The sequence below is a fragment of the Sceloporus occidentalis genome, unplaced genomic scaffold, assembly GCF_023333645.1.
Source record: "Sceloporus occidentalis isolate IW3139 unplaced genomic scaffold, rSceOcc1.0.p SCAF_6, whole genome shotgun sequence".
NCBI classification, from domain to species: Eukaryota; Metazoa; Chordata; class Lepidosauria; order Squamata; family Phrynosomatidae; genus Sceloporus; species Sceloporus occidentalis.
In genome coordinates, this window is record NW_028316986.1 from 85,493,189 (window position 1) to 85,509,410 (window position 16,222).

At 37.8% G+C, this 16,222-nt stretch overlaps 1 protein-coding gene across 3 annotated transcripts in view; it reads right to left on the minus strand.

The window, feature by feature from the left end:
- Window positions 1-16,222, minus strand: part of UTRN (utrophin) — a 446,595-nt gene that overhangs the window by 382,094 nt on the left and 48,279 nt on the right. For all 3 annotated transcript variants that reach the window (XM_089530248.1, XM_089530249.1, XM_089530250.1), the window contains exon 3: window positions 7,742-7,803. In XM_089530248.1, coding sequence (XP_089386374.1) covers window positions 7,742-7,803 — 62 coding nt within the window. The remainder of the gene's footprint in view (window positions 1-7,741; window positions 7,804-16,222) is intronic.

A 16,222-nucleotide genomic window follows, 5' to 3' on the forward strand; every position in this document is an offset into this window, starting at 1 on the left:
AAGAGGTGATATGATAGCCCTGTTTAAATATTTGAAAGGATGTCATATTGAGAAGGGAACAAGCTTGTTTTCTGCTGCTCCAGACATTTGGACCCGGAACAATGGATGCAAGCTACAGGAAAAGAGATTCCACCTCAATATTAGGAGGAACGTCCTGACAGTAAGGGCTGTTCGACAGTGGAACACACTCCCTCAGAGTGTAGTGGAGTCTCCTTCCTTAGAGGTCTTCAAGCAGAGGCTAAATGGCCATCTGTAAGGGATGCTTTGATTGAGATTTCCTGCATGGCAGAATGGGGTTGGACTGGATGGCCCTTGTGGTCTCTTCCAACTCTATGATTCTATGATTCTATAAGAAAAATACACATTTGATTAAACTATTCATTGGAAATGCCAAAAACATTAGCACGTTTGGCAGTGTGTGTCAAGCAAGAAGGAGAATCCAGGCTTTGAATTTAAATAGCAACCAAAATGACCAGTGGGGTGCAGTATTTTCCAATAAGGAAAGTAAGGTCGGCCCTACCATTTGGCTGGCTAAGAAAGTAATTTCAGGTAGCAGATTCTAGGCAACAAGGACTGGAAAGAAATCATAGATTGACACCTGCTGGATCATAGCCTCTGGGAGAGCCCATATTGAACTACTGTTTCTTCTTCCCCCATCTGTCCCATCATTGCCCTGTTTCTTGGGATGAGACACTGCTGCATGGAAATATTTGTGTAAATTCATATACATGAATGTGCAAACAAAAATACACACACTAAACAAACAAAATATTTTTATTCATATACTATGTTGAGCAGGAGGTGCAACACCCATATGTAGATGTAAAGGGGGGTGGGGGTCACAAGGGTAAAAAGTTTGAGAACCACTGAGTTACAGTGATGGCTATTATCTTAGATAGCTTTTAAAAAGAGAGACTAGGTAGATCCATTAATAAGAGAGCCTATCAGCTATTTGCCATGATCCATAAACAGAGTCTTTGATTACCAGGGGTAAGAGGGTAGGCAGCAAGAGAGTGTTATTGACCGCATGTCCCACTTATGGGTCTTCTGCAAATATTTAGTTTACCACGGAAAACAGGATGCTGTGTACTAGGCCAACCTTTGATCTGATCTAGCAAGCTCTTATGTTCTCAGTGAAGCATGGGTCTTCCTCCTGTTCTCCCACCACCTACTCACTGTTATGTTCCTAAGTAAGATAGCAATATAAAAAACTAAACAGCAAACAGCATTAGTCAAAGCCACCACAATCTATGAAAGCTATGAATTTTGAAAAAAGGACTAGCATTTAAAGAAAGAGTAGCTGATTCCTAATTACAGAAGTCCCAAGCAATTAGTGTTTCATTCCCAAGAATGCTGTTGTAGCCTTTCCTGCTCTCTCTCTCTCTCTCCCTCTCTCTTGCTCTCTCTCTCTCTTTCTCCAAAATAGCATTTCCCAACTTCCATCTCCATTTCAATCATGTTGGTTAGAAGCTTACTTTTGTAAAATAATAACTGCAGGATTGTTTGTTTGTTTGTTTGGATTGTTCCTACAATCACTGCTCATGATATGCTTCTGCTTCTGTATATGGAATTTCACAAGTACAAAGTGATTTCCGCAGCTGCTATGACTTTTTATTTAAAAAACTTTTTTTTAAAGAAAACAGAAAATAGTAAGTTGCTATTAATGTTGTCTCTGCATGGCAAAACACTATCCTAGGTTTTTTCTGTCACAGGTTTAAACTGTTCAGATTACAAATAGTTAAGAGTTCAGCTTAAACCAAGCTTTTGTTTCTTACTATACACTGAGAGGTGCACACTTCTTCTTTGCATTCTTTGAACTCCAGTCTGCTTCCTGACAGAACACTCAAGTAAATAAGGCTAAATCTGATTATTTTAACAAGATTTTGAAATGTTAATTTCCACCTTCAAAGAAATAGTGATCAGCCTACTTCTAAATTATTCATTGTTCTGAAACTTAAGGAAAGGCAATTTTCTGTAGGTGGCTGTGACCTAGCTACTTCAAAAGGATTTTTCCCTAGACGTTGAGCAGGCTGAAAACTGAACAATGACATCTTAACCATAAACTTTTTATATATCTAAAATGCCTTAGGTATTTTAAAGCCACTCTCAACTTTTTTCTTCAATGTTATCTGCAATTCCTTCCCATCATCAACAATACCAATCAAATGAGATGCTGTATTATGCTCCCTTGTTTTCTATATTCTTCCGACTTATGGTAACCGTATCGTAGGTTTTCTTGGCAAAATTTCTTTAAATAATAACTTATAGCTGTCTGGTATAGTATGGAAGTTTTAATCCAAAATGTAACATTTCCAAATTCTTGCTAAGATCTGTAGAGGAGTTGTAGAATACAGAATTTGGCTGAATATGTTTATAAGCCTCCCCATGATTAGGAAATTTATGGAACCAGTGTTCCTAATCACAAAAAGTTTTGTGATAACATTGAGCTGAATACATTAATAAACTTTCCACAGACTACCGCGATCAACAGACATCACTCTAGGAAAGACTCAAGTGAGCAACCAAGGGAGTAGTGGAACTTGTGTACACAACCTCACCCCACCACAATTTTAATCCTTGGATGTGTAAACTGATTTCCAGCACAGGTTTTCTATTATTAAAAATGATTTATAGACTAATTGGAATTTTGTGAAACCTTACTGCATTTCATATGGACTGACAGACAGAATGTTATCCCCAGAATTAAATTATTCAGTAAGGAAATCATTTCAAATAATAATAAATAATAATAAATAAAAATTATTTATATTTTCCCACCTCTCCCAGGTGGATCGAGGCAGGATTACAACCTAGTATAAATATATAATTACAGATTTCGACAATAAAATATAAAAACATATAACAATTAAACAGTTTAACAATTAAAAACACATTATCAAAAGCGATAGTGGGAGTAAGGTATTCCGATCCTAATCAAAAAGATGGATCCATGTATCTCATAGAGTCAGGTGGGTATGCTCGCCAGAAGAGATCCGTCTTAACTGCCCTCTTGAAAGTCTCCAAGGAGGCAATCTCTTCTGGGAGATTGTTCCATAATCTGAAGGCTACTACAGTGAAGGTTCTTAGGGAAATTGAAGCTAATCTGGTCATTTTTAATTCCAACAAATTCTTCCCAGATAGTCTGAGAGTGTGGGGTAGATTATGTAGGGAGAGGCACTCCCGTAAGTAACCCAGGCCCAATATAGGGCTTTAAAGGTAATAACCAACACCTTGTATTGCACCCGGAAGCAAATTGGCAGCCAGTGAAGATCTTTTAAGATTGGTGTTATATGGTCAAACCTTGAAGAATGGTGACCAATATGGCTGCCATATTTTGAACTAACTGAATATACTCAATATAAACTTAATACAGATGTAGTACAGATTACCGTTTTTTTCTCTTCATTCTAAATTCAAGACCAATGGGCATCTTCTTCTCCAATGAAATGGTGCTAATCTTTTTAACTTATTGTAGCAGGACTAACAATACTGAACAGCTGAACTTTTGTAACAATAGGAACAACTTTAAAATTTCCTTCTTTTAATAAAATGGAAAGATGGCAATAGGAAAGTACCAGACTAATTCTTAATGTAACCGATAAGAGACAACTGTTATACAGTGAATAAATCCTTTTGAAATCCATGCCTAGTTGTTTTAATTGAACTGCAATCCATTAGACAAATTGGCTTCTGCTATTCTGATGTCTATAAATATTCCTATAAACAAGTTTTCACTTTCCTTGTATATGATTTTATATACATATTATCAACAGCACTATTTTTGTACAAAACAATATAAACAAAATAACTCATAATGAATTGTGCACATGTTTATAATATTTAACCTCTTTTACATGTATGATAAAGCCATAAAATCATGAGTGAATGATCAAGTAGGAAGTTTATTAAAGATAAATATGTAAATGCACCATAAAAATTTCATTAAGACCAAAATGTGTTTATTTGCCTTATATTTATTAGATCACATTTTACTAGCATGCTAGAGAATATTTTATGTAAAGCTTCACAGAAAACCATGTTGTATTTCTCTACTTGAAGTCAAGATGAAAATATTTTTCACATTATCAATTCTGGGATAACCAATGCAGAACTAATCATGAGAGGGGGGAAAGGAGGGGCGTGAAGCCAATAATTTTAAATATTCAGCCTTATGTTTTCATTATGCTATCTAAGCATAAAGAGAACTGGATCTTTTAAACTGAAATGTCAGGTTACAGGGAAAGGTTAGACTGCATGGAATAAATCTATCTTGGCCAGTCATAAGAGCTTTAAGACATGTGACATCAGCTTCTTGAAAGCCAATTGTATTATACTGGAGTGTACTTGCAGGTCCATATTCCTAAAAATCACGATGGGAACATCAAGGTCCAGCTTATGTGGATGTACATCTAGGTGCTCAGAGAGCTGAGAAATTTTGCTGGGTAGCTGACTGCCTCATTGGTCAACAGAGCTGAATTATTGTGCTATGTCAACTAACTGAAAGTAAAGCTTAACCGATGAAGTATTTTTCCCCCAAGGTTAGGGATAATACCTAATTCTTGCCCACCAAATTGCTCTGGCCCTTACAATGATACAGCAGAGCAATGAAACATATTGGCACAGATACCTCTAAGTAAAGCCATCAAATTACAGCCTCTGGCATCTCTTGGAATGCCATGGTTTTGGGAAAGGTTGTTCCTTATAGGAAGAGGCTATCAGTGCCCTCGGTCTGTTACATCCAATCTCTTGATACAAAGGGTTGTGCTTTTTTTCCCTACAGTATATTCTGTGGAATAGCCCTTAGATCTGCATGTCAAATCTTTAAAGCAGAGTTAGGAGTTTATTGCATTCAGCTTAGAACAGCCCCTGAACGTTCTTAAAGGGACCGTTCTGGGGATGAGAGGCGGCGGGGAACGCTGTATATTGCACAGCAAGAACGCCGCCGCCACCGCTGCCAAGCATTCCCCTTCCGTTCTGGAAGCGTTCCCCGGGGCTGATTTTCGGGAACGCTTTCTCAAGCATTCTCAAAAATCGGCCCTCCAGAACGCTTCCAGAACGGAAGGGGAACGTTCGGCGGCGGCGTTCTCGCTGTGTGATATACAGCGTTTCCCGCCACCTCCCGTCCCCAAAACAGTCCCTTTAAGAACGCTCAGGGGCCGTTCTAAGCTGAATGTGATAAACTACTTAGTCAGTGATCAGAACTGCACATGTTGTCCTGACCATAATGTCAGTCCCAACTAGAGTGGACCCATTAAATCAATGGGGATTTACATAATGAGTCAGTACTTATGTAACAATTGATGCAGTCCTCAATCCTCTTGCATGAAATCATGGCCTTAGGCACCCTGATTGGCAGAGTGCATCCCTGGAGGAATTCCTTACATCTTTGTCACTTTGATTACTTCTGTCAGCCATGGAACTGTTTCAACTGCACAACTATGCATTGGTTAGTCATGTCTGCCATCTAGTGACAGAGAAGGTACTACAGTTCCAAATATACATGCATTTAAAATGATTAAGATTAGTTCATGAGTTTCAAAAGGCAAGTAACACCCAGGTGGCCACCCTTAAGATCTCAATATGCATGCCAGGTCTCATGGGCTCAGAACTATACCTTAGACAGACAAAAGCACAAACCCTTTTTTTTATTATACATTACAATACAGACAGTGCTATTTTCCTTTAATGTATACACTCAAAAATTGAACAATTAGGATTCCAAAGAAGTAGAAACAGCCAGTGACTGAGTTTTAATACTTCATCAAAATCATCATGGTTTCATAACTCTACAGCTCTATTAACAAAATTAATGCAAATCCCCTCCCTCCCTCCCTTTTTCTCTTTCTTCCCACCACATATATATAGGGCATATATATATATATATATATATATAGAGAGAGAGAGAGAGAGAGAGAGAGAGAGAGGGGGGGGGGGGGGCACTGTCACATCTGCTTTTTAAATTATGTAAAACTCTAGTATCTGTTTCTTCCACACAAAGCTTCTGTAGGAAGGTTGACCTGCTTTGAAGAAATAGTATGGGGGTTGCATAATCCCACCCAGCACTTTTCTATTGTACATCTGTCTCCCAAAGTCACTTTTGGTCCCATATATAAGAAAGTATCTAGTGGTGTATATCATGCCTGATCATATCTTCTGGCTGGTGATTATGGGAGTTGAAGTCAAAGCTATCTTGTTAAAATTATAATGACTAAGTAATGTCAGGCTTTGGACTAACAGGCTTGCCCAAGCTATGAATGGAAGGCACGGGCAAGCTGTCACTTTCACTTTAAAACAAACCACAACTTCTGTTCTGTTTAATGGGGGGGGGGGGGGGGGCTTTCAAAAACCTTTAAAATAAACCACAATACACTGAGTGCACATACAACACAAAACTACAAAACAGGTTCTAAAATGAAAACTATCTCCTCCTCTTACATGTGAGGGGCAAAGAGGAGCACATAAGGCCAAAAGTTTTGTGTGCCTTGTTTGCAGTGAACTAATGATATGTGGATAACAATTTATTGAAAAACTTCTATCCCCACCAGATCTCAGCATGGCATACAATATAAACAATTTAAAACAATTCCAGATTAAAAGCATAAATAATTTAAACAAGATAAAAACATATTAAATATAGCAAGTTAAAACCACTTTAAAAGCAACAGTTACAGTCTCACGTTACTGGACACAGGCTCCCATCATAGAATCATAGACTCCAGCCACAGCCAACATGGCCAATGGTCAGGAATAATGGGAGTGGTATTTCAATTACATGTAACAGATCGCAGATTCCCCATCTCTGAATCATGATCAAGGGAATTAGCCCACTCTCTGTATGAATCAGTTTCAGACTACCTTAGCATTTCAACAAATGAGGCAGATTTTACAGGTGTGACCAACAATATTCCCTATTTGTTGTCATGTAGCAGGATTAAAATTTGCTTTCTTCCTTCTCTCCCTTTCCACTCTGGGACTATAATGTTTATATCCTAAAATTATATAACCCAATACATTTTGGGGAAGGGAGAAGTAGGACAACAAGAAATCTAAATTGTGAGATTGCTGGAGTATAGTACTGTAACTATGAAATTGTCCACAAGGCTTTGGACTAGCAGCTGTTTTGGTCAGAGTGGAAATTCAATGAATGTTTTCATCAAGCAGAGGAAAATACTACCATAACATACTAAAATGTATAAATAGAAGAAAGGGAGGGGGAACAAAAAACAGATCCAGCAGCAATTTTTTATAATAATTGATTTTTATTTTAGAATGAACTTTCATGGATATCAATCCATTTTGTCAGATAAATATAGAACAATATTAAAGCCTTGGGTCCCCTTTTTTTCCTCCCCCTACCTTTATTTTTTTTATGCTGCAACAGACTAACACAGCTACTACTTTGAAAAATATTAAAGAGCAAATTTCTAAATCTGTTTTAAGACTATCTGGATCTGGTATACAGAATCTAAACTATACTTTTACAACACCAGGTTCTCCAGATATACAGAACTGCCACTCATATGAATGAAAGTAATCATATACCTGTTTTTAAGGGACATAAGCTTAACAATTCTGTTGCTGTTTAGTGAGAAAGGAAAAAGAAGGCCTCATATACAATTTTCTGTATACAATTATTTATGAAGAGTGTAATTCAAAACAAAATTATTTAGCCTTTAATAAGCTGAAAAAACTACGTGTTGTAGCTCAATGTATGTGCCCTTCAGTTTCAAGCCATCCCCACCTTTGAAAAGCGAGCATTTATCCATTTTGTGAAGGTCTTCTTTTGCACATCATTGTGTTCATCTAGAAAAAAAGAAAATAAATAAGTTTAATAAAAGTATTTCTGTTACAGATTAACAAGAAACAAACCAAAAGCCTTTATTACAGTCAATTAGATCATAAGGCAAATAAAATTATATCGATGCAAAAGAAATGTCAACCTCATTTAGAATTAAAAGGCTGAGACAATATTTTAGGAATGCTTTGGGGGCCACTGAATTATCTCTTACAATTTCAGCATGGTAACATATCAAGGCCAGTTTGAATGAGTACTGTTCTTTATTGCAAAATGAGGAAAGGGGCACTTTTGCTGATAGAATTAGCCTATTCTCCCTTTCAGGGAACAGGCTTCTAAGCTGGTAATGTCTCCTGTCCCGAAGCAAATTCTGTACACTTACCATTTCTCCAATGTTCTGCCAAAGAACTACTTTTGAAAAGTTGAGTTTTAGTGACATGTGGCAGTGTATACTCAGCTCTTTACCATTTACTTACAGTATTTCATATTTTCTAAGGGTAAACTCTAGCACGGTGACAATGGTTCTGGTCCAAGTTCTACCAAACCATAACTCAAATAAAAAGTGGGTTGGAAATATGAGTGTTAAATGGGACAGTTCTTCACAGAATAGTTGTCTGTCTGAGGAACTACTACTACTACTACTTGTTCAATTTGAATCTGTGATGGGAAACCACCCATGAAGCTCTCGTTGCTTTTTAAACTGCTGCCCAAATATGATTCAATGAATTTTAATATGTTGCAAACCAAATCAGCACATGTTTGTGTATGACTGCAACTGGGAAAATGTAGAATAACTTGTGATAGTCGCTGACACATCACTATGGGCACTGACTTAGAAGAAATATTTCTCCCTGAAAGAAAGAAAGTTGGAACATATTTTCAAAAAGAATGCTTACGTCCTGCAGTATTATAGTAAATTGATATTTAAAATAATAATTTTCCACAGAAACTGGTCTCTGCAACTTTTTTAAAAACAAAATTTTAAGATGGAACTAAATCAGTGGAGTCCTGTGGAAGATATCTAAAACTGTCCCCCTGAGATTAACACTTCCCCCTCCTGAAAGTTTGGTGTCACCTTTTCCCCTCACATGAAAAAAAAATTAAGAGAATTTTGTAACTTCAATTTTTTTATATAATATATTTATTATTCATATATCACTAAATTTTATAGTAACACTAGAGTGCCTGTGGCAGAAAATATATTGTTTGAAAATGAGCTGGAACATTTCAAATGTTTAAACTGCTTTTGACATCTAGCAATTACATCAAGTCCCAAAAAGAGCAATGTTCTTTTTAAATACCTCTTACACTCATCCTATCCTTTAATTGCTGACAATTATGATCATTATTATTTTTCACAAAGGAATTCAAAAATAAAAGGAAGAATTAGCCTGTGGCTTTTTAAGTAAGGAATCAAGAATGCAGCAGAATTACAAACTTGCATTTGCTTCCCTTGGGGACAATACTACTGCATATGCATCCATCCAACACTGGATTTCTAGTAAAATAATGAGAATTCGACAATTGTTATTTACTAAAACATGTTAAAATAAATTTGCTTTCTCATTTTAAAATATTAAGATGTCAGTAAAATGAGATCAAATTTTAAATTACAAAGAGAAAAACAATCAAAACAGGCTAAAATAAACAAGTAAGAATGCATGAAGAGTAACAGGAGCAGGTTACTTTTCAAACATGCTAACAAGTAAATGGAATGAATGACTTTTTAGAAGTCACTTTCCATGCTTTGATTAGACTACAGTTTCCATCAACACCATACAACACAGCCAATGGTCAAGGGAGTAGTAGTCCCACATCTTCTAGGGGTGGTACTGGAGAATTTACATAGTAGTCTTCATTAGTGACAAGGAACTTCATACAAATGAATTTGTAAAACTCCATGTAAGTAGGTATGCAAGCTGGAGGAGGAGATATGGGGCACCCTACAACAACCCACCTACAAAATACAAATGCAAGCTGGAAGAGGGATGGAGTTCTCTGTCCCTCCTTTGCCAGGCCCTGGTAGGCTAGTAAAAAGAAAGTGCAAGCTAGTAACTTTTGTGAGTTCTTTTGTTTCTCGATTTACAAAGCCCTTGTGTGTACCAGACTCAAATTTAAAACTTTTGTAACCCAGAACTGAATCCCTGTTTTGACCACAGGTTTAAAAAGGTCACTTGTTCAATCAATCACACACAACTTCATTCAGATCTTATGCTGTTATGAATGACACCTCTTTCTTGCACAGTTATGGCAGAGATATAGGAATGAAAACATATACAGAATGCTTTCACTCCTCAGTGTTTTGTTTAAGCAAGTTCTTTGCCATAAAAAGAAGTCCTGCCATCTTAACTGCCCAACAACCTGATATGCTACTTCGAAGATACAGGCTACCAAAGTATTTAGTGGGCAGGGGTTGGCAGTGTTGAATAGCTAGGAAACAGAATACAACTGAGTTGCTGGAGCCAGAGGAGCTGAGAGTAGCATGGTGTCATGAAAAGGAAAAACAACAGGTGCAAAATACCTATGACCAGAGAAAGTCCTTCAGAAAGACCCTCTGGTTTTTAATCTACAACTACAACATTGCTACTAACTTTGTATATGCATGAACCCTTTCAAAAATCCTTCTAAAATTACACACACACACACACACACACTTCCCACACATTCTTTAGATGCAATATTGTAAAATAAATCCCATAGTGTTCAATCTACCCCATGAACACAAAGTGTTATTAATGCTCTTTATATATTTGTTATTGTTATCTTTAGTTGTTTCTGATGTATATAGCAGTAATAGTGTGGGCTGGCTGTGCCTAGCCTTAGTTGATGATACTATCATAACTAAGAAAGGGAATTGTTTCAAATCAAGTTGTTCCATCACACTGGAACTACTCAGCATACAAAACTGTACTTTATATCAGCAGGCAACAAGAAGAGGTGGGAAAGGAACATTTATAACAAGCACCTTTGTTAATAATATCCTGTCTTATAATGAAGTGGTATTTTACTCTTTGACATTTTAAAAAAGATAGCAGTAGATCATAGCAGGCCCTTATATTCTAATTAGGCTTCCATTAACCTCAATCGATTAGCTGTCAGCTGAGCCAATTAGCCCCTGAACTGAACTCCCTCGAAGATTCACTGTCATGAGACAGGACTGATAAATTATATTCTACGTATTGAAAATATGGAATCCATGGGCTGGATCCTATGGTGAACACCAACACAAATCTCTTCTATTGCACGTGTGCGCATGCGCATGCACACACACTCACACACATGTAGTGCATAGCAGTGAGGAAAATTACTGGACAGTGATTAATGGTATTCCTTTGCTGTTGTTTACTGCCATCAAGTCATTCATTCATTTAGAATATTTATACCTTGTTCTTCTGCCACAAAGGCTCTCAGAGCAACTTACAGACTGCTAATTAGATAGTTTCCTGCTCTTAGGCTTACAATCTAAAAAAAGACATGACAAAAAAGGAGAAGGGAATGGCAGTGGGTAGGGGATCAGGTCCAGTCCAGCAGATACTGCCAGTTCTCCTCTCTCTCCAAGGATAAAACTGGTTTAGGCCTACTCAGCAGCCTGTCCTCGCTGCACATCAGAGGATATATCTACAGCTTTCCCTAGGTGCATCAGAAGGCATGCCTTGCCCCCATAGTGTGGGTCAGCAAAGGCACATTTCTTGAAGAGGACCAACAAAAGGCATTGAGCAATGGGCATGTGGTGGAAGGAGCCTTCTAAAGCTTTTGAAAAGCCTTAGAAGGCTCTTCTAATGCACAGCAGGGACAGGCGGCTGAGTAGACTTCAAGCCCATTGCCTAACATGTTTCCTGTTTCTGGATGAAGCTGGCCAACAAGTCAGTCACCAAAAATATACAATTTGCAAGTCAAGTAAGTGCATCATTTATGGCCAAGTCAAGTCCAAGTCAAGGCATTGAAGTGATTTGAGTCCAACTTGAGAATAAGTAAACTGACTTGGGTCTACATCATTGGTGTATGGCAACCCTACAAAAGACGGCTTTGGTCTTACCAAATGCCTATAGCTGTATAGATTCTTTGGGGGGAAAAGGAAATTCTTTCTTTCATATCAACACGTATTACAAAAACCATGCTATTTTGGGACAGAGATACTGATATTTTCAGGAACCTAATAATTCCAATCTGGTGAGACTCCATTATTCTCTTTCTCAGCGCTTCAACTTGTAACAGTACAAACCAGCCAATTATAGGTAGTGGATAAATGAGAAGTACCATTTTCTCTTTGAAGTGGAATGCCTCTACTGCTGGAGTGATCTTTAATAAAAGCTTGAAATCTTCTAATGATGAATAGAAGTACTCAATTAATAGACAGGCTCTCAAAAATTACAGGGAGAATAAGCTCTTTATAGAACAGAACTTCCATTCCCTGAAGAGACAGAAATAGACCCTTGGGAAATATGTCAGTTGTAAATATAGTAAGAATATAAACTTGAGCTACAATCCAACACACATTTATTTATGACTAAGCCACACTTAACCCACTCAATGAGAACCTATTCTGAATAAACAGTTGCAAATTGAATATGTCAGGAATGTAAAAATTTTGCTAATTTTCTTTTCAAAAGAAGCAACAAGTAATTTTAGCAACTTTCTAATTTTTGCAAGAAAATCTTCAAAAGTTACAATTCAGAATAATTCAAGAGTTACTCTGAGCAAAATTCACACATACAATTTTTGCACACAAAACAGCATTTTTGTGCAGAGACATTATTTTCCGTGCAGAAAATGCTGCAACAGGGAATTGCTCCACACAAAATTCACACAGTTGTGTAGTAAAAAGAATACCATTGTCTGTGCCACAAACAACATTTTCTGCATAGAAGAAAACATATCTCCACAGAAATGTCATTTTCCACATAGAAAGGGCTTTTCCTGTGGCAAAACCATTATTTTCAGAGACAAATGATGCAAAATAGTTCCCTAACTACACAATTTACTGCACAGAAATCAGCATTTTTGCACAGAAAATATTTCAGCTGAGAAACAGAAAAAGCTATTCTTTGTGCAAAACAATCCCATGAGATTCTCTTCAGTCCAGGATTTTTCTTCCAAGGGTTTGTCAGCATGTAAGAAACATGTTTTGCAACATTTTTCAACTGTTTTCAAATATTATTTCCAAATTGGTGTCATATACATACAAATACTGACTGCAAACCATCAGGGGCGGGGTAGTTAAACAATTTGTTTAGTTTAGGTTTAGAAAATTGGATATTGCATCCGGATGAAACCTTTTTTATTTCCTAATTCCTATAAACGTAGTTAGCAAATGCACTTTACTAGTAAGTGAGAGAAGATATCATATAGAAACTTGAATAGAATTCAAAAAACCAAAACCCATACAGGATTCAGAGAATTACTAGAGAGCAACAGATTGAGGCCTCAATCCAGCTTTGCAGATCTGTAGCCAAAGGGACTCTCCACCCTTCCGGGATCTCCGTTTAACTATTAACTTTCATTTTTAAAAAAGCCTTTTACTCTTCCTCATGGAAGCAAGGAAAAGATGAAGGCCATGAACTTGGAGGCAGTACATTTGTTGAGTGGTAAATCTGTTCCCGCCTTCCAGCTTTATGTCAAATAAGTGAAAAGAACTCAGATAACTGCCAACACTGGACACCTTTTATAACCTTAATTTTTCTTAGTACTGAACACAGTAGAGTACTTTAAGTGCATTATGCTACCAGTATCTGGATTCTGGCAGTTCTGCACTGACTCCCCATCACCACCATGAAAGGAGGTCTCTTCAGTTCCTTTCACCACATTTTGATCTACAGGTCTGCAACTATATTAAAATCTGTGAGAGAATTACCACTGACTTCAACTGGCAGTAATGCTAGTGTTTCCATCTCCACATGAGAATAGGCCTCTGAAGACATGTAACTACAGCAGCTCACTCAACCTGAATATTCCCACTACACAAAAGTAAATTTTCCCATATTTTTTTAAAACAGCTCCCCTTCTGACAATCTGTGTGAAACTATCGTTGGTTTTATGCTTCCTCTATTTTTCTCCACAGAGAACTATTTTTAAATTCCTTAGAGCAAGTTTAAAGAGCATTTACAAATTCTCTAGAAAAATCTGGTAGAGAAACACTCATTCTAGCTTCCAAAAAAACCCAAGCATATTCATTAGTACAGCTGCAATCCAGCGCACCAATACTTTTACCTAAAATCCAATGAAATCATAGCCCCTGGAATAAAATCCAAATCCTATCTCAGTACTAGTTTCTATACTAATACAATATAATTGTTTCATATGAATATAATTTTTTCATACATAAGAATAGGACAGGGAAAAGAAGTTATCTGATCTAGACTGCAACTGGCAATTTCCACTGCCCCTTGGATGCCCAGGACAGGCAAGCAACCAGACATTGCCAACCAGTATTCAGTGGCATAATTTTCTTTGATCAATATTCACCAAGTCTAGAAACACTGTATCTCCTTCATATAAAACAAGATACATCTTACAGGACACAATATAAAAGCTTATATAATAATCTAAACAAATATCTCTACATCACCATTTAAAGGCATCTGAAAACTTTACCATATTCACTGCCTCCAAACAGGCTCATATTCTTTTCCTGCTAATCATAGCATGATATTTAATTATAGCATACTTGATTAAGGATATATACTTAAGTCTTCAACAAATTTCAAACAGACTCATTTAGAAAATGCTAAATAGTAATATATTCAGATCAACAGTGTGAAATATGTAGTCTGTTTTGGCATTCAAGATTTCTATTGAAAAAGTCACAAAGAGAGACAGGGAGATATAGTGCACATCGAGGTATAATAAGAAAGCAAGAAAATGGAAGGAATTAATCTTAGATGGTTTAAAGTGGGAAATACACTGCTCTTCCTTAAAAGGAGGCAATTTAAATAGTTTATTAATTAATAAAAGAACTGGCTTTCTCAGGTTACCACCTTTAATGTGTAAGCAGTTTATTTAGAGAAAACTGCAGCACTGGAAATTCAATAGGAAGGGGGGGGGGGAATCACTGAAGGACTGAACAAACAGGAGCACCAAAGCCTTAGTAATATCTATAATCAGGTAACTGTATTACACCATGCTGTTCTATTCATGTCATGCTGGCTACAGTAACACCTTATGTACTTCCTGAACGAAAGCATGCAAGATGAATATCTGAAATTGGATGATGCCTTTCTAGAACAGATGACCACACACTCAGAAAGGAGAGACGTAATAGTCATAGGTGATTTCAACTATCCTGATATTTGTTGGAAGTTAAACTCAGCCAAAAATTTAAGATCCAGCAAATGCCTCACTTGTCTGGCAAAAAATGTCATTATCCAGAAGATGGAAGAGGCAACAAGGGGATCAGCTATTTTAGATCTGATCTTAACCAACAGGGATGACCTGGTTAATGGGGTGCAAGTGGCAGGATCCTTAGGAGGGAGTGATCATGTTCTCCTGGAGTTTGCTACACAGTGGAAAGGGGAAACCAAGCATAATCAGATAGGCATTCTAAACTTTAGGAGAACTGATTTCAGTAAACTTAGGGAAATACTGGGGGTGATCCTGTGGTCAGGAATACTAAAAGAGAAGGGAGTTCAATATGGATGGGAGTTTCTCAAAAGGGAGATACTGAACTCACAATTCCAAACTGTTCCCATGGGAAGGAAAAATGTAAGGTTTCTCAAGCAACCAGGATGCATGACTAAAGAACTTTCAACTAAACTAAGTTTTAAATGGAACATGTATAAGAAATGGAAAAAAGGGGCAAATCACCAAAGTGGAATTCAATCAAATAGCGAGCACGTGTAGGGATAAAGTCAGAAAAGCAAAAGTGCAGAATAAGCTCAGGCTTACTAGGGAGGTAAAGAACAATAAAAAGGGCTTTGGGTGGTATGTCCAAAGCCAGCAGCATCACTGGGGGAGGTGCAGCGTTTCAACCATACCGGGTGACACCCCAGAGGGTGGGCCCGGCTCTTTGCCGCAGCTGAATTTTCCTTGGGAGAACTGGGCCGCAGCAAGGAGGCAGGCTGAGCACCTGCGCAGTGCACATGCTTCACCCCTCCTTGTCAAGTCCAAGTTCTCCTCTGAGGAAAACCGAGCAACGGTAAGGAGAGGTGGGTGGTGCACCATGGCAAAGAGCTGGCCAAAGAGCACGCACACCCGCCCCTCCTTGCCGTTGCTCGGCTTTCTTCAGAGGAGAATTGAGCCATGGCAAGGAGCCTGGAGAAGCATGTACATGCCTTCCATAGCAAGCAAAAGGGGTGGGGCTCCTGCAAAGGAGATACAGAGAGGCCAGGTTCAGTCTTGCCAAGCGTGCACACACACCCTGCCCTTCCTTGCCGCAGCCAGGTTTTCCAATGAGGAAAACCAAGCCGCAGTGAGGAGGGGGGGTTGTGCACA